The 18,014-nt window shown below is 41.7% G+C and overlaps 1 protein-coding gene across 4 annotated transcripts; it reads left to right on the top strand.

Annotated features, from left to right (window-relative positions):
* The first annotated feature begins 863 nt into the window (after positions 1-863).
* Positions 864-17,894, top strand: LOC135219162 (uncharacterized). 4 transcript variants are annotated; one of them, XM_064255690.1, is made up of 4 exons: positions 864-976; positions 8,846-9,181; positions 14,840-15,025; positions 16,176-17,894. In XM_064255690.1, the coding sequence occupies exons 2-4, from the start codon at positions 8,868-8,870 to the stop codon at positions 16,351-16,353; spliced, it is 678 nt and encodes a 225-aa protein (XP_064111760.1). In that variant the 5' UTR covers positions 864-976; positions 8,846-8,867; the 3' UTR covers positions 16,354-17,894. The 4 variants fall into 4 exon arrangements, with proteins under 4 accessions (XP_064111760.1, XP_064111758.1, XP_064111759.1 ...); XM_064255688.1 differs by lacking the exon at positions 8,846-9,181 and adding an exon at positions 9,840-10,224 and having other exon boundaries at positions 866-976; XM_064255689.1 differs by lacking the exon at positions 8,846-9,181 and adding an exon at positions 6,563-6,898 and having other exon boundaries at positions 898-976.
* The last annotated feature ends 120 nt before the right edge of the window (positions 17,895-18,014 follow it).

The following is an 18,014-nucleotide window of genomic DNA, read 5'->3' as shown; positions in this document are numbered from 1 at the left end:
CACAAGTTGAAATATTTGCGAAAGCGAGAAAAAATGCGGAGATCGAAATTGAAAGAAAAGTTGAGAAGTCTCTCTCTCTCTCTCTCTCTCTCTCTCTCTCTCTCTCTCTCTCTCTCTCTCTCTCTCTCTCTCTCAATTATACCGAATAATTAAAGTAAACTTATGCCCAGATACTGTCTTTGCACTAAGTTAGAAAAATTTGGCAACATCAAAAAGAAAAGCAGATGACAACACTTTTTTTTTTTGTAGATAACCAGGCCAATATGAGGCTGGAGGTGAGGAAGGGAGGGAAAATAGAAGTGAGAAGTGAGAGAATGGAGGAATGGGGTTGGGGGGGGGGGGGGTGATCAGAGATGAGTTTGATATTCGACGTATCATGAGGGGTTGGTAGAGAGAGAGAGAGAGAGAGAGAGAGAGAGAGAGAGAGAGAGAGAGTGTAGGCGGGATGAGGGGAACGCCTATTTCTCTCCAAGAAAGGGGAGGGGGAGGGGATCGAGGGAGATTACCACTCACTATTGGCGGAGCACCAACGATGCACGAGAGGAACTCGTTGCCTGGAGGCAGGAGAGCCCTAGGGGCGAAGAGGAGGGCGTCCTTAGGCGATGATCGCAGGACGCGACGGGAGGGGGAGGAGGAGGAGGAGGAGGATTACGATACGTGAATGGGGACTGGGGTGGAGTGGGGGAGGGGGAGGTTGAGATAAAGTTTTGGAGAGATAGAGGAGGGTAGGTTGTGTGAGTGTGTGCGTCTGCATTAGTGCCATGTGGTGATGATAGTTTACTGATGAAGGGAGGGAGGGAGGGAGGGAGGGAAGGAGGGACTTATGAAAATCAGGCCACGGGTCTTCAGAGAGTAACGATCGGCGGGGATATATAACAGACTCCAATGAGACACTTGGCATCAGTTAGCTCTGACCAGTAGTTGAAGCTACACGCACTTACGCTTAGCTAAACCTTCCTCCTTTTGTGATATCAAGGTACGTGGCTTTCAAGTTCATCGGGAAAAAAGAACAGACACACACTTACTCAGAGTCATCCGCAGCATCTCACTACTCCAGCATCCATCATCCATCTCTCAGTCCCTTGAAACAAACTCAGAAGTCCCTCGACCCGGGAGATATCTTTGGACGAGTGATTCATCATCAGTGATCTATCTGTTCGTTGGTATTTATCAGGACTTCTCTCGAGTGTGAGTGAGATATAGTGGCCATCGTAGGCAAAGTTTCGCCAAGAAATTCAGGAAAAGGTAGAAAATACGAGCACCAAAAGTTGTGAATGTTGAAGGCCTCGACTCTGAAGTGACAGACAGATGCGCTGCAAGGCGAAGAGACTAAACGGGAAGAAGTGTCATCAACTTCTTCGTCTTTAGTTAGCTTCAGCCTTAGTATCACTGTTGCAGAAAGAGTTGAGGGCCGCGTGATGAGTAAAGTTTGCGATGAAAAGGATCACATCTAAGATTGGCTGAAGTTGGCAATACAAGTCTGAAATGAATGCACTAACCTTTGAATTTTCGTGCTACTTATATCTTTTGTTTAGCATATTATAACTGAAGACAATCACCACAGAATTCTTATAAGCTGTTAAAGCTTGCTTCAAAATCGGAATTTTTACACGGATTATTTTTAGCATCCACGTCCGTTTTTAAGCAATAAGATTCCAGAACTAATTTAATTAAAAATTTACCTTCTCGCTACTGTTTAATGCAACTATGTTCTCTTATAGTAAAGTAGTTATTCAGTTAACTATTGCACTAGTATTGATTTAAAAAGATTAACCATATCTGATTTTGTAGAATAACTGCAAGGATAACAATTCAAGATTCCCATTTGTATGGACTAATATTCTTCGAAGTAACCATTTCGTCATATATCAGAACCCATGACGCAATACGTGGTGACGCAACACCGAGTAACATCTTTGTTTAACAAATCTCGCACGTGGCTGTTGCGTTTCATGCAACCAATGATGATAGAGACTTTATCCATGAACGCTTTTGTTACAAAGTCTAAAAGAGGCTAAACATTAAGTACTAAAACAAATTAAAGTCTTAAAGTATAATACGTTACTTCAGATAGTAATATTGTACAGTAATTATTCGTAACTGAAAAGAGGCATAATGTTTACTTCCCAAACAAGTTACTTTTTATTTTTGCCGAAATTTAGAGGTTCTGTGCGGGTATCATCGCCTTTTCATTGATACAGAGACCAAAGTCACGAGAGAGAGAGAGAGAGAGAGAGAGAGAGAGAGAGAGAGAGAGAGAGAGAAAGAGAGAGCTCTACATTCACATTCTTTTTAAAATAAAATGATCTTTTATGTATCTTACGCTAGGTAAATTTCATGTTGGAGAGAGAGAGAGAGAGAGAGAGAGAGAGAGAGAGAGAGAGGGGCGGAGGGGAGATGAGAGGAGAGAGAGAGAGAGAGAGAGAGAGCTCTAAATTCAACATTCTTTTAAAATAAAATGATTTTATGTATCTTACGCTAGGTAAATTTCTGTTGGAGAGAGAGAGAGAGAGAGAGAGAGAGAGAGAGAGAGAGAGAGAGAGCTCTACATTCACATTCTTTTTAAAATAAAATGATCTTTTATGTATCTTACGCTAGGTAAATTTCATGTTGGAGAGAGAGAGAGAGAGAGAGAGAGAGAGAGAGATAAATTCTATGTAATATGAAATCATTATTCGCAGTATTAAGTGTTTTCTTGTCAGTCTTGAAAATCGAAGTATTTTCAAGCATACAAATAGCTCATATTTTGGAAGGTTTTCGTTAACTGACAATCACTATTCGCGAGTATCCTACTGTAACAATTACCATTCATTCATTCTTTCATAGATGTCATTGTGTAAATTTACCTTCCCATTCATGACTAGATTCATTATCACTGTCACATTCATTCATTTATTCATTACATTAAGAAACAAGTTAAAATTCCATTCAATATATATTTCTTAATTTGTCTTTCAGGAAATTAAGTTTAATTCTTGAATTATGAAAATAATTGCAATAAAATTTTCAATGAACTTTAAGGTATAAAGAAAACTGTACATTTATTATAGTTGTAAGTTAAAAGTTGTAAATAGAATCACTCACAACCTCTTCTGCTTTTCAGAAAGGAGACTGAGCTTAATCAAGTACCTTCCTTTTAGATGCCTTGCAAATAATTGTAAATAATGCTGTAAATAGTAGCTAAAATAAGCTTCAAGGGTGTCTGATCACTGGGGTTGTCTTAAGGAAACAGGACATTCATTCCTTTCAATAAGCTTGCAACAAAGTGTCACGAGGGGTTTAACGCTATTCTTAGCGGTGAAATCCTCAAGATTTTGTAAATAATCCATTTTTTTAATCTTATTTTTCTAGTTAAAAAAATCCTTTGCTCTATTTTTAAATAACCTACATAACATTCTACGGCTATTGGATGCCATTGTGTCCAATGAGAGAAAAGACGAAGGGAAAACCCGATCATTTTAAACAAGAAAACAGCGTCCCCATGTGAATACAGTTTCCTCTGCTGGTGCAAGATTTATTTTCCTATTTTCCCATTTCTGTACATAGCCACTCGACTGATCTTGGCTCATGACCACTCACCTTGAATCTACCTTTTCGTTTCAGAATTCATATTCTATGTCATTTCATTATTCTTGCATTTGCTGTTCAGAGCACGACTTCTTTCCATCTTATTCTCTTAAGAATGTAAGAATGTACATTCGCCGTGTCTGCTCAGTGAGACTCAAAAGCGCCTCTTGAGACACATCGGGTAAAAATCTTGGTCGAATTTTCAGATGTCACGGAACGAGTCTCTTGTGGTATTGCCAAAGTATGACGAAACACCTGAGGTATTTTATCACTTCTTTCTAAATTCAGAAGTATTTCGCAAGGAGAGAGAGAGAGAGAGAGAGAGAGAGAGAGAGAGAGAGAGAGAGAGAGAGAGAGAGAGAGAGAGAGAGAGAAATAAGTTAGGAGTTTCCAAAATCGAACATTAACTCGCCCCTTTGAACTAAATATTTCTTTAGTCAATAAACTGTGGTGTACTAAGAGCACAAAACTGGATTATTACCTACTACTATAACACAAATACAATTCCAGCAATTAGTATTTCACCTTGTTACAACCGTTATTATTTTTGTAACTGTTATTACAATTATCGCTCCATAAAAAAAAAGACAAGTAAAAACAAAGCATATGGGTTACGTGCACCAAAGAATCCCAAAATACACCCACCCGCCCGATGCTTATTTGGTCATGATCCGTTATGACGTCACATTCCGCTCATGACTTCCCGTTGCGATAAAAAAAAAAAAAAACAGCAAAAACAAGGAAGTTATTCTGATGGTTAACTGCTCCGTCACAAGAATGTTTTTGTGCGCCTTAGGTAACCATGTCTTGTTGTCAAGATCTTACTTTCTAAATTAGTTTCACTCTTCATTATGTCATAAATTGTATTTAACTTACTATAAATATTACCATAATCTTTATTATAAACCAATATGCTTTATGCAAAGTCCAAAAGGAATATTATATCAAATCCTATTCCATCTAGTTTTAATACCTTTATATGTCATTAACTAAATTATGGTATCTGATTTCTAACGAAACTAATTTCTTAGAGATGCAAAATAATAACATACAAAATTTTGATACGTACACAATTTCTAGTTGGTTAGCCAAATAATTCAACCTCTAAGAATTCAACGTAATTAACAAATATAAATTCATCCTTAGGTCAGGCAATTGTACAACTGAAACTGTAAATTGTACATGTCAATAATGTAACCTCCCTGATCAGTATATCAGTCTAAGATTACTCAGTTAGAGAGAGAGAGAGAGAGAGAGAGAGAGAGGAGAGAGAGAGAGAGAGAGAGAGAGAGTCACAAGCTGATAGCGGAGTGGCCACAGACGACGACAACCGCAAAAGAACGTAATAATTGTTGTGGTGCCTCCGCTACTGCCTCGCGTCCGTTGCCTGCCGTTCCAAGTGTTGCGTGTCCGCTGGGAGAGTCCGTTAAGGCATCCATAACGCTAATCACATCTTACAGCCCTTGGTTCTCCTCCCACCGAGACTTCATCTGTTATTTGCACCTTACGGAGAACGAAGGAAAAGGAAAGAAATCAGGGTAACAACTCCCAGCGCTGTAGTCAATGCGTCACCGTCTGAGGTTTCCAGTTTCACGAATTGCATCGGCAATTGTGTTCTTCAGAATAGAAACTATAAAACTATACCAGCTTTGTAGTATAATACAATTCACTTGGAGAAGTTTAATACTTCCCTTGAATCATAAGTACTATATTTAAATGATTATTTTAATCAGGAATCTTAACCAGTGGGAAGGATTCTGCAGTGGCTGGAAAAATAACTCTACGGGATCTTGTTTCCACATTTCACATTCGGTTTGCAAGTCATGATGACTTTGCATATTTTTTTACACAGTTGCTGTTGCTGAATTACCTAACTCACTTCACTGACATTTTTGCTTTACTGACTGCAAAAAAATCATATGCTGTAAAAATATAATGTGACCGATTACTGCTAGAAATAAATTATATATATAGACATATTTTAGAATTACGTTTTGTAGCAAAAACAATTTCTTTTTTTCATTATATTTTGGCAATATGACAACTGACAATGAAAGTGATTTGCATATTTATCAACGGATCTCCAAATCCTTTTTCGTCATAACGTTTACTGTTCAGGTCCCGACTACCTAAATCTAGAGATTATCAGTCTATTTCTGAATGTGCTCAAGATACGCTTCTAAACACATTGCATCTTGTTTCTTATGCGGCTTTTGTAAAGGTATCATTTAAGATCTATTTTATAAGTTCATCACTTTTACTCATTCCAGACTATAACTTCTTTTCATAATTTCAAACCGCCTCTACAGTCACATTAATCTTAAATAACGTGACATCTTCAACACGTTACTTAAATGTAATGACAAGCTATCAAGTTTAATCCCTCATTTCTCTTTTCCCGTGCACTAGTCATAATTACCACCTTTCAGTATATAGCCTTTAATAAAAAAAAATAAAATGTACCGTGAAATATAATATATATAAACTGATTTCATATAAATTTTCCAAAACGTAAACCTCATTCATTCAGTCCCTTCATTTCCGAAAAAATAAAAAAATCTTTCTTCCCCTCCCCCCTTAATGTTCAGTCCTCAAAAACCTCGATGGAGGGCAACTGCTGCTGTTGTCGTAGTTGCTGTTGTTTTTCCTTTTGCTGATGATGACGTTTGAGAGCGGGGAGCTGTATTCTCATGGTGGAGCTGTGAGGAGCGAAGGATCCCCTGCCATCTAGTGTCTAGGATGGAAAGCCAAAGTTAACATGGTAGCGCTGGTGTGCATGTGGACATTCCCTCACATTTTGTTTGACCTTCATCAGCAGCAGAACCAGACAGACAGACAGACAGACAGACAGGCAGACTGACTGACTAACAGACTCAGTGCATGTAGACTTTCATAAATTGTAACTTTGGAATGGAAGAGAGAGAGAGAAAAAAAAAAAAAGAGGGCATGACACGTACACACAAGACGTGCTTGTGACATGTTCTCACCTTTTCAGGCTTTGTTCAAACATGAAGACGTTTTTCTTCGCTGCTGTGCTTGTTGTATGTTTGCGAGTGGGGTGGGCAGCCGAGGCCCAGCAGGATAACAGGGATTTAGACACAACAGATGAGGAGTTGGCGGCGAGGCAATTTATCTTGCCAGGCTTGATTGGTAACACGAATGGCGTTAGCGTCACAATTGGCAACGCCGGTTTCATTGCCCTGGGCGCGCTTTTGCTCATCCCTCTCATAATCGGTCTAGCACTCTTGTTCTACCTCTTCGGAGGCCCTCGTGGAGACAGCTCTGGCTACAGCGGTTACTCCGACGACTCTTATGGCCGTGGCATTGAGAAGTACGTACCGAACAACGATGATTGTAAAAGAAAGAAAAAATGCTTCATCAGTCACTGTTTCCGATGCCAGTCCAGGCCCAATCGTGCACTTGTCCCGATCCTTAACCTTAATCCCTCCATTTGCCCTGTCAGCTTCCTCACCTTTCCTTCGTAGCACCGCCACACACTTTAAAAATAACCTAATTAACCTGAGTCACTAGATGGCAGATAGAAAATTGTTGAGAGGTCATTCTAAAACTACCCACTGAACTATGTCGTAAAACCACACTACCTCCTCATTTTCAGGCCAGTATGTTCTCTCTAAAGTACCTGAACCTCTTCGGGGCTCTTGTGCTTCTCTCTGTCTCTTCTTTGGCTGCCCAAGGCGCCGCTGTTGATCCCCCAGAGGAAGCATCAGCGCCGACCGAGGTCAAGGAAGAGGCGGAAGGGTTCAAAGAGCTCGAGGAAAAGCTTTTTACGGCCACCTTCTTCAACACTTCCTCCAGCACCAGTACGACAGTCTCTGGGGCAGGGATCGTGTGGCTCTTGCTTTGGGGCGTCGTGCTCATGATCATCGGAAGCGCTGTCCTCTGCTACTGGGTGGGATGCGAGTACGCATCTTCCACCGGACGCAGTCTGACCAACGCGGTGGGCCTGTACGTATGAGAGACACTCTCTCTAGCGTCTCGACTCTTTCACAACCCTTTGACACTCTCGTCGATCCTGACCAGGCCAAATCTTTCTTTAAGCCATTAAACGTGATAAACGTCTTTGCCCTGACTAGTACTTATGGTAGAGAATGAGGATGATTTCATCGTCTAAACTCTGAGAATATTTTCAAACCTCGAAATGACAACCTTCGCCTTTCAACTGCTTTTTTGAATTGCTAAAATATTCTGTTAATTATTCACTGATTCATCAGAAGGTATCATTGCTCTGTCAAATGTCATTAACTACCAAAAGTCCAATTCACTCGGCAAAGTAAAAGGTAGGTACATGCATCTGCATTGCATGTGCCTCACCTGACAAATTAATTAGAGCATGAGCACCCAAAAGCATGTCAATCAATTTTTTTTATTGTTAGGCAGTATTGTTACCATGATCAATATCATTTCTATTGTTATTACTGCTTTTGTTTTGTTAGACCACAGTGCATGATTTTGGATGCATCAGACTGTAGTTATCCACAAGTTCACGAAGGGCATCGTTCCAAGGTAATCAGAAAGCAATTACGAGACTTGAGTCAAGGGCTTGAAAGCTTACCATAGTTTTTTCCTGATATGATATTATCAAGCAATGACATCGTAAGTCTACAGCCCGACTCTCGCCTCTGAAAAAGCCTTCAGATTATATTGCACGGAGACCTTGTGATAACATAATCTGTACATAGTTAAAAAGAAAAATGCTGGCGTGCTCGATGTTCTATGCCCTAAAACAAACCTCGAGTCCTGTCAGCAGGCCCACGGTAAATGTTCACACCCCCCCACTCTCAACTCTTAAACATCCGACTGCCCTCATTCCTAACTCTAACGCTTGTGAGAAATTCGTGCCCAGGGACAAGTTGATTACCTTTGAGTGGTATTGTCTGATCAAGGGTAAGGCTTCTGTAAGTGTGCAAAAACAATAAACAAAAACAAAACAATAAAAGCAAGACCAAGGCCCCGCCCCACTCTGTTTTGTCTGAAAGATGTTTTGAAAATGAGTCACATAGCTCGGCTGCCCCGCGGACTCGTCGATACCGAGTTACCTCTCTGTGGCTTTCTTAGTAGACCAACACACACCATCGCTACTATAATGCTTTTGGCCCTCGACACGAAAGTGGCAGGTTGTTTGCCTCCTATTTTTCGATCTGTCTCTCTTTTGTAATGTTCTAGTGTAGCCTCTCTCTCTCTCTCTCTCTCTCGTCTGTCTCTCTCTCTCTGTTGCAGTTTAGAGTAGCGTCATACAGTCTGTACCCTGGTATTCCAGGTTAACCCCTCTACCCCTCCGAATGAACCGCACGCTGGTAGTCCTCGCCCTGGTGGCTGGCCTTGCTACCTGCACCATGGGATTCTCTCCGGAGGAGCTGGACGAGTACCCGGGAGTAGTAGAAGGCGATGCTGAGGGCAGATTCTTCTTTATCAGTACGAATGCTACCTCTGTCACAGTCGGCTATGCCTCCTTCATCCTGGGCGTGACAGGTGTCCTGGTGCTCGGCGCCCTCCTTGCTCTCTTGTACTTTTACGCTAATGGTGGCGATTCCGGCAGCAGCTACGGCTACTCCGGGTACTCAGGCGGCGGCTCCTCCACTTATGGCAGGAAAGCGTATGTAACTTCCATTTTGTCAGGGTTATTACTAGATGATCAGCGGTGTCTCCTCTATCTCCTCCCACCATGAAGTCTCCCCTTCCCCCCTACGCCATTGGCCCGGCTAACCCCCTCTTTCCACCACCAGTACCACCAAAACCACGAACCTCTCGTACTCTTCACTCCGGCATTTGCCCCAACAGAGCTGCCCCGCCCTTCCGTTCTCATCCTGCCCATCCAACCACCATAACCAACCATCACAACGACCACCAGTACCTCCATACCCATATCCAACGGTGGCCAGCAGGACACAGGCGTTGCGGTTCATTCTTATGCATGGTCAGGGTTCTGTGGGGGAACCTGAGATACGAACGACCCTTCTCCTCTGAGGCTCTTGAGTTCAGACGGCATCATGACTTCTCACTGAAATCATTGGTAAAACGACCATTGTTCTCATCCCTCACCTTCTTTCTCCTCCCCTCCCGTCTCTCACTCTCTTTCCCTCCTTGGACACAATAGTACGCCATTTTTCTAAACGCAATATAGCACCATGGCCAGATGTTTTTTCTGTATCCCTGGTATCCATCCATCCCGCAGCAGCACCAGCTGCATCAATGTCAGTTCAATCACCCCACCCACCTATTTTACTGAACGTGGTACATCCCCACTTTTGCAGTGCAGTGACTTGCGGGTGAGGCGAGAATGAACCGCACGCTCCTGCATGTTCTCGGAGCCCTGCTCCTCCTCTCCCCCTGCGTCCTTGCCTACGACAACAACAAATATCCCGACCTGAGGCAGCAGGCACAAGATGTTGATGCTGAAGGTTCGGAAGTCGAACCCAGACTCTTCTTCATCTTTAGCAATGCCACCACGGGCTCATTTGTCACCTTCAACACCACCTTGCTCCTCTTCTCCGCCGGCATCCTGCTCTGGGGCATTGCCGGTGCCATTGCCCTTTATTACCTCCTGACCGCCCCTGCCGATACAGGTTACTCTGGGTACTCGGGCTCAGGCTCAGGGTACGGCTCTGGCTCTGGCTACTCGAGCAGAGCGAACCGCGGGTGCGTACTACCAAAAAATAATCAATAATATTACCTTCTCCAAAACCTCACCCTCCAATCCTGTGCACGCTTACTGGCCGCCCACTAGACCACCGCCCGCAGGCAATTTCAGATCCAGTGGCTCTTTTGTCATTATTCAGTGTTGCTCACTCCTTGGAAACTCACTCCTTTCAGAGACTCTGTCCATTGCAGACCTTCATTTATGCCTGAGCGTATTTATTGCCAAGTCATTTTCTCAGTCTTATCGAGCATTGCTGGTCTTTTGGATGAAATTATTCACAGGCGGTGGTTAAGTGGTTATCCAATCCACTCCTTCATGCAGGTAGGTCGTTATTTATTCTTTTTATGTGATTGCTCAATAACAGGATTTGCTCAACTGACTTGCCAGCAAATGTTCATGCACGTCTTTCACAGAAAGTTTTTTATTTATTTTGTTTTCTAAGTCTCCTTCAAGAAACGATGATTACGGAATATGACAGTTGCACTTTTTGTTTCTTTTTTTTTCTTTCTGACATCCATCACCATCTCCAGCCATGTGCCCGAAGAAGTGAACTAAAGAATAAGGGTAAGAATAAAGAAGAGAATTCATTTCTAGCATTACACGAAAAACAGCGAGCGAAGAGAGAGCGATGAGTCCGAGGTTTCTTTTACCCTACAACTTCTCGGCCACTTTCGTGCCCCCTGACGCCCAAGCTTTCGCCCTTGGGGCGCTGGGCGCGGGTCTGTTCGTCACCTGGCTAGTGGTGCTGGCGACGGTGCTCAGTTACCTGGGGCTGCGTCAGAAGGACCCCTCTGACGTCCCCCTCCAGCAGGAAGCAGAACACAGCTATTACTCTTCCTATCACTATCAGAAAAGGTAAACAAAAAATCATGTAAAAAGGAAACAATTATTTCAAGGTAGCAATTAGTATCATCTCTTTAGATACATACATACATACATACATACATACACACACATATATATATATAAATATATATATATATATATCTATATATATATATATATATATATATATATATATATATATATACATATATAGATATATCTATATATATATATATATATATATATATATTATATATATACACTGTACAATTTGAGACAGACAAACAATAAGGGACACAAAGAAAAACCTTCAGCTTGACTTACTGCACATTCTGGAATTTGGAGCAGAAAAGAAGATTCTATATTAACTGTATATATAACTAGATGACATAATAGTTAGCGCTCCTTTATGTCGCTCATTCTTTAAACGTACACATACACACGCATATAGACATAGTTAAAGATGTAAATGAATAGATAGATAGATAGATAGATAGATAGATAGATAGATAGATAGATAGATAGAAGGATAGTTAATGAGTGTACATACGACATTTGCTTTTCATATATTTAGTCTTGGTAAGTATATTTAAGGACGCATCATTCAGAAGAAAAATCACGTCTACATAGTTGTATATATTTATCATGTATATAATTCATATTCTTAGGATGAAGGTGATAGAACATTTCTGTATCATGAAAGACGACAAGAGTTTATTCATAGAAAAAATAATCAGATTACGAAATGATTACTCTCTCCTTTCTTGCATACATAAATACATACGTACATACACACAACGATATATATACACGTATATAGTTTGTTAACTTCCAATACTGTTCACAATTAAAGAAAGCTTTTGTGTTAGTGTAGATATTAATATAAGAGAGTATAAATATAGACAAACACGGATAATCATACACATTTCATAAGTGTACCCTTCACACCGGATTGCTTGCAACTGATCACTTCGGAAAAAAAACCACACGACTTAAATTTGACCTCGGAAATGTGCTCAAGCTAAGCCTTTATCATTAAAAAAAGAAACAGAAAAAAAACTCTTATATTAAACATCGAAATATGAAGTGAACACAAAGCATAATGTGGGTTGTTGACACCGAGTTAAAACTTTCCGGTATCAAAACAGTGATCTATTATTTGTATATATATACTTCAACAATCTTGCGTTGAATTATCTATTATCATATTAGTGGATGGTAATTCATGACCTGTTCTCGAATCATTCACATCTCAATTTCCTGCCACTGCCAAGAACCACTAAAATCAAATGTCGATCTTCTGGAAGTCTTTCAGTGACGCCTCTTGTCTCCTCGAAAAAATTGACTATCGAAACAACCGTCACTTCATTTCACCAAAGATACAGCTGCAAGCAGTCACTTATCAATCCACTGTGTGGAAGTTTCCCTTTTTTCACTCTTCACACAGAGAGAGAGAGAGAGAGAGAGAGAGAGAGAGAGAGAGAGAGAGAGAGAGAGCACTGCAAATCCGTCCTTCTGGGATGCGATTAGGAAGTCAAATGGCCCCATCCAAGTGAAGGAAAGCTTTTAAATGAACCCTAATTGGGACGCGCAACACTGGCCCATCTCCACCCGGCAAAACTGAAATCTCCTCCCTCTCTCAATTCCCCGAAATGGTCAACACCCCCCCTCCCCCAACCGCCTTTCCCCTCCTTCCGTTACGTACACACCCAAAACAAATTTGCATCCAGAATGGGGGGGAGATGTTCCATCTTCTCCTCCCCCACGCGTTCGTTACTAATTGCCAGATAAACTCATTTAGATGAAAACTATTCATTTGATTAAGAACACCTATCGAAAACTTTGTAACTACGATGCCGCCAAAGCACCCAAACACACACCTACTTAGTGTGACTTCAGCTTCATTATTCTGTTGACTGCATTAAAGGAGTTATAACTTGTTGTCGGCACCCTTTCGTGATCGACCAATGATGTTCAAAGTCAGCTATACCAAATGAGATCAGAATAAAACGAAAGTTTCCTTATCTAACCTTATTTTAAAAATTATAGCTTTACTGCTTCGTTTTCTGAGACATTGCTGGGTTTAAAATGAAGAGAGAGAGACAGAGAGAGCTTCATTCTCGTAAAAAATGAAGGGAAAATTAGGCGAATCAATGGACCTCCTAATGGGCTGGTCTTCTTTACGAGAAAGTCCTCTGGGCAAACAGGTGCCGAGTCATTGCCAGACGCCGCCATCTTTCGAGATATTTACCCAACGGTCCTTCGGCGCCGCCCGAACGAAACGACCCTGAAGTGCTCCCGGGAGAAAGGTCCTTGTGGCACCTATCGGTAGAGAAGCTTTTCGCGACTCTCCCCCCATTGTCTTTTCTAATTAATTCATGAAATGAAGCTGCTCGAAGTACAGGTGTGTCTTAAAAAAAGGCTTGCGGGATCTTGAGAGTGAAGGGGTTGAAATCCCCTTTCCCCCTTGCTCCATTCTTTTGGATGCTATCCCCCCCTCCCAACTGGGAGGGCCAATCCATGACCCGCCCCATCACACCCCCTCGTCCCTTTACTGTTGACTAAGTGAGGTTGAAAAGTTTTTTTTTTTCTTTCCTTTTCTTTCTTTTTGTACCAAACGATTTCTTCTTATCTGGCACAGTAGGTCTTCCTCCCGCTCCCCGCCCCGCCCCCCTTGGCTCTCCGTGACGTCACTCAATGGTCGTATATAAAGCCGACTTGGAATGAAAATGCTATTAACCATTCAGAGCTTATAGTTACCACGTCCTTTCCCAGTGACCACCTGGAGGTTGATTACCAGATTAACACTGTGATTAAGATCTTATCGTTATCGGGAGGAAGAGGCGCTTCCTTCTCTGGCTACATTCTAAGTTCTAAGTCTTGAGCGGTGCTAAGAACTCTCTCAATCGAAGATGATTTCCAAGTTAGTGCCTCTCGGCCTAGTCGTGGCCTCCTTGTTTATGGGATGCTCGACGAATAACGCCACCGACTTAGACTACGAGGACGGGTCTATGTTCGACGATGAGGGGCGTCTCTTCGTCATTCCCGTCGGCGCCACTGGAACCCCGACGGGCCTCGGTCTGTTCAATTTCACGACCTTGGCAGCCTTGCTCTCGGTGCTGGCCTCCGGACTCCTCACTCTCTTAGGTCTAGCTGCTCTTGGGATCCTCATAGGGTCTATCTTTTGGGGCTATGGAACTGGATACGGTTCCGGCTACGGAGGCTCCGGATATGGTGGTACAGGAGGAGGCTATGGCGGAGGGCAATCCTCCTACTCTAGTTACAGACGGTAAGGTGTACAGTAAGACGTTCGTGTTTTCTCTCTTGTTGTGTACAGTTAGTCGCTGACACCAATTTGCATGCTTTTAGAATACGGAGAACCTCTGGCAGGAAGTCTTTCGAGGAAAGGCTCTCCTCTCCTGTGTCTGTACATATTGCTTTGTAGACGAGACCCAACGGTAGATTTGAGTGAGTTCTTTTATATATAAGTAAAACTGTTTTGTTGAGTAGTTCATTAATATTTTTGTGTATCTAATATTTCACCTCCCAGGTCATGTTCATAATACAATGAATTACAGTAGATTTATTTCTCCCATACTAACAAAATAAAAAATCATTCATGAATTATGAATCTGAAATACCCCAAAACTAACATTCTAATATCCTGTGTTATGTACAAAGTAAAACATCCCCTCCCTGACTTAAAACAACGTTGTAGTACTAGGAAATATCGCCTCAACTCATGAGAGTTTTTGCCTCCCCACCCTCCTCCACCCGTGGCTCTTGTAGATCCTTCGACCCCTACGCCATTGACTGGGAAAAGTTCTCCATCCTCGACTGGATCGCCATCGGAGAGGAGACCTGGAGGAAATTCGACCCAGCTGACCTCGAGTGCCAGAAGCGACTCATCTGTGAAATCCACCAGAACACCTCACGGTTCGGAACCACCGCTGCTCGCCTGGTCGATCTCTTCAGGTAAGGAGGGCAACTCGGAAGAGAATCTCTCTCTCTCTCTCTCTCTCTCTCTCTCTCTCTCTCTCTCTCTCTCTCTCTCTCTCAATTGAAGTTTGCCCCTTGACCTTCGCTTCTTGGCTTCCTTGTCAATTTGTTTCTGCAATATCCCACTGAAGTTTGTCGTGATAACCTTGACCTCTCAATTTAGCCCGCTTTGTTGGTGGTCTGTCTCCTAAAACTGTCCGAGTGGCATTGACGTCTATGTCTCAAGGTTTGTGTTATCTCATTATTTTATTTATTCAATATTTTATTCGGAGGGAGCAGAACATTCCATTAATCTTCATAAATTCGTCTCTGTCTATATGTTTGTCTCGTCTTCTTTCGGAGAAAACGAAAATCCCGCTATCCCGTCCTTTTCTCGCTTTTATCTATCTATTTCTCTGTATTCCAAAACAGATGAGATATTGCCATTTCCGTCAATCTCTTTCTTTCTAAAAAAAAAATAAAATAAAATAAAAAAATTTTTTTTTTAAAAATCACCAAAATCATATGAGCAAATCCCACTGACCTGCTTAGTCTCCGTCTGTCTGCCTATCTGTCCGTCTATCATGGTATGAAAATTTTTTTTTTTCTCTCTCCTCTCTCTCTCTCTCTCTCTCTCTCTCTCTCTCTCTCTCTTCTCTCTCTCTCAGTATGTTTTCCGAAATATTAAAATTTTCCACCAACCTTTATCGCTTCATATCTATCTGTCCAATTTTCTTTCTCCAAACCAATCATTCTAGCTAATTAGGATCTTGTTCCTCTGAAATGGCTAATATGAATTTTGTATACTACATAAATTACAATAATTATTCAAGTGTTACATCAACTGCACCATTTGCTTTTTACTTGCTTTATAATTCTTATTTTATGTAACAGGAAGTAATAACACATCATAATGACTTCATTTCAAAACACGGATGATGGGTCTTATTACATGAAACCGCTTTCCCATAGGAGAATAGGAAGCTTTTGCCTTTTTTAAAGATAAACTACTTTACGCTCCTTCTCTCTCTCTCTCTCTCTCTCTCTCTCTCTCTCTCTCTCTCTCTCTCTCTCTCTCTCTCGCATACCTAACAGTAGCGCTATGGGTCTAACTCTTCCATTTTTTCCCCTCCACGTCCAAAAACAGCTACCTCCAGTACGCCGAGGTCCTGTCGCTTCCGGACGAGATAAAGGCTCTAATCGAGGAATACAACGACGCGGCAGATCGGGGTCGCACCTTGCAAAAAGACTGCGGCGAGATATACAGCACCTGCGACTTCTCGGTCAAGACCATCATAGACAAGTATTCGCATAACGAGATCTAGTTTCAGCCTCCGGAGATGTCACGGGTGGCGAGTGTCCTCGAGTTCTTGCTGGAGTCCCTCCAACACGAGCCGCGAAAAGTGGGATATTTTTGTCTCACGTTCTCTCACAGGGGTGGCGTCTGAGGCCCTCAAAGAACTGCAGCTCTGTTCATAGCAACAACAGCAGCTATCAGTTTCACCAAGAGCCCCAACCTCCAAGAAAGGACTCCAACTGCCACCACCCCAGTCGCCCGGTGACGATGCCCCTATGTTCGTTCGACCGCTAGATTGTGTCTTTAAGATAAATGCTCTGTTGTTGTATTTTGTATTTAATTTTTTTTGTTATTTTGTATTTAATATAATTTATTGACTGTGATGACTGGCCAAACTGAGTGACTGAACCACCGCCATAAGACTCACGACTCACCCCTGAAATCTACGACTCGGTGACTACATCATCAATATTATTATGACCGGTTCTTTGTTATTCTTTGTAAATATGACCTTCTTGCCTTTCACATAAATAACCTCATTGACAACGACTTTGACTCTGCATGACACCTTTCCACCAACAGCCTCACTGGCCCCTAACTCCACACCCCCCCTAGACCTCTTAGACGCCGTGTCCCTGACACTCAAAGACAAGACCCCCTTCAGAATTTAGCGTCCCTGACATTCCATGATGGGGAAATATGAAAGATAACAAACGACATTTGAACTTGGACGAACGACGAAAGCCAGACATTTACAGCTAACACCAAAATTACTCGACGCTTGACCTCAATGTCATCCAAGTGCATATCTTGCCTTTAGGCTGACTTTCGACGTGATTTTATGATAATCCCATAATGACGAATAACCTGCAGACTTCCAGCAAAATAATTGATGCTGTTTTGACAAATCTGACTCATAGCAGACACACTAGACTTAATACCAGTTGGAACCAGATTGAGACACGTGACTACAAGCATCTTGTGGACTGACTAGGCCTCCTCTTATGTATATGTTTATACGTGTGTATCCATAGTGACTGTATAGGTTTGTACAGACAGAGATTTATAGAGTACCTATTTTTATCAATAATGATTCTGTTTTTCTTTTGACGTGTGAAACCCTCGTGACGTAAAATAATTCAGGACTCGCTCATTTCCTGTACAAGGGAAATGCATTCTGGGGACAACTGCAGGTTTATGGACCTGCAGAAATCCATCTTATTTTTTTTCTTAAATCTTCCTTGGCCTCTTTCAAGACATTGTAGACGGACATCTTAACAGACATATTTTAATGCATTTACACCTACAATGCAGTGGTACACTTGTACTATATACACGTACGGTACACAGTACTCCCCTGCCAGTATTTGTAAAATCTTTTCTCGTGAATTTGTTCAATTTTTTGTGTCTTTCTAACAATCACGTATATGTAAACATTTTTGTGTTTCTGTATCATCATACATACTAGGTATTTATGTTCTTGTACAAAAAAGATAGATTTATATTCTTGTCGTTTTTATATTTCCAGAAAATGGTGTCTGAAGGCTAATTAAATTATTTTCAAAAGATTCCTCTTGTTGTTTTTTATTACCCGTTAACAATCAAAATGCTAAAGGCAAGGTAACTAGTCATTGATGTTACAATATCCAAACAAAGTACTGAATATAGATATCACATTAGATAACAGAG

Source organism: Macrobrachium nipponense, chromosome 1, assembly GCF_015104395.2.
Source record: "Macrobrachium nipponense isolate FS-2020 chromosome 1, ASM1510439v2, whole genome shotgun sequence".
NCBI classification, from domain to species: Eukaryota; Metazoa; Arthropoda; class Malacostraca; order Decapoda; family Palaemonidae; genus Macrobrachium; species Macrobrachium nipponense.
Note: the sequence above shows the minus strand (reverse complement) of the source record. Positions and strands in the feature narration are given on the sequence as shown.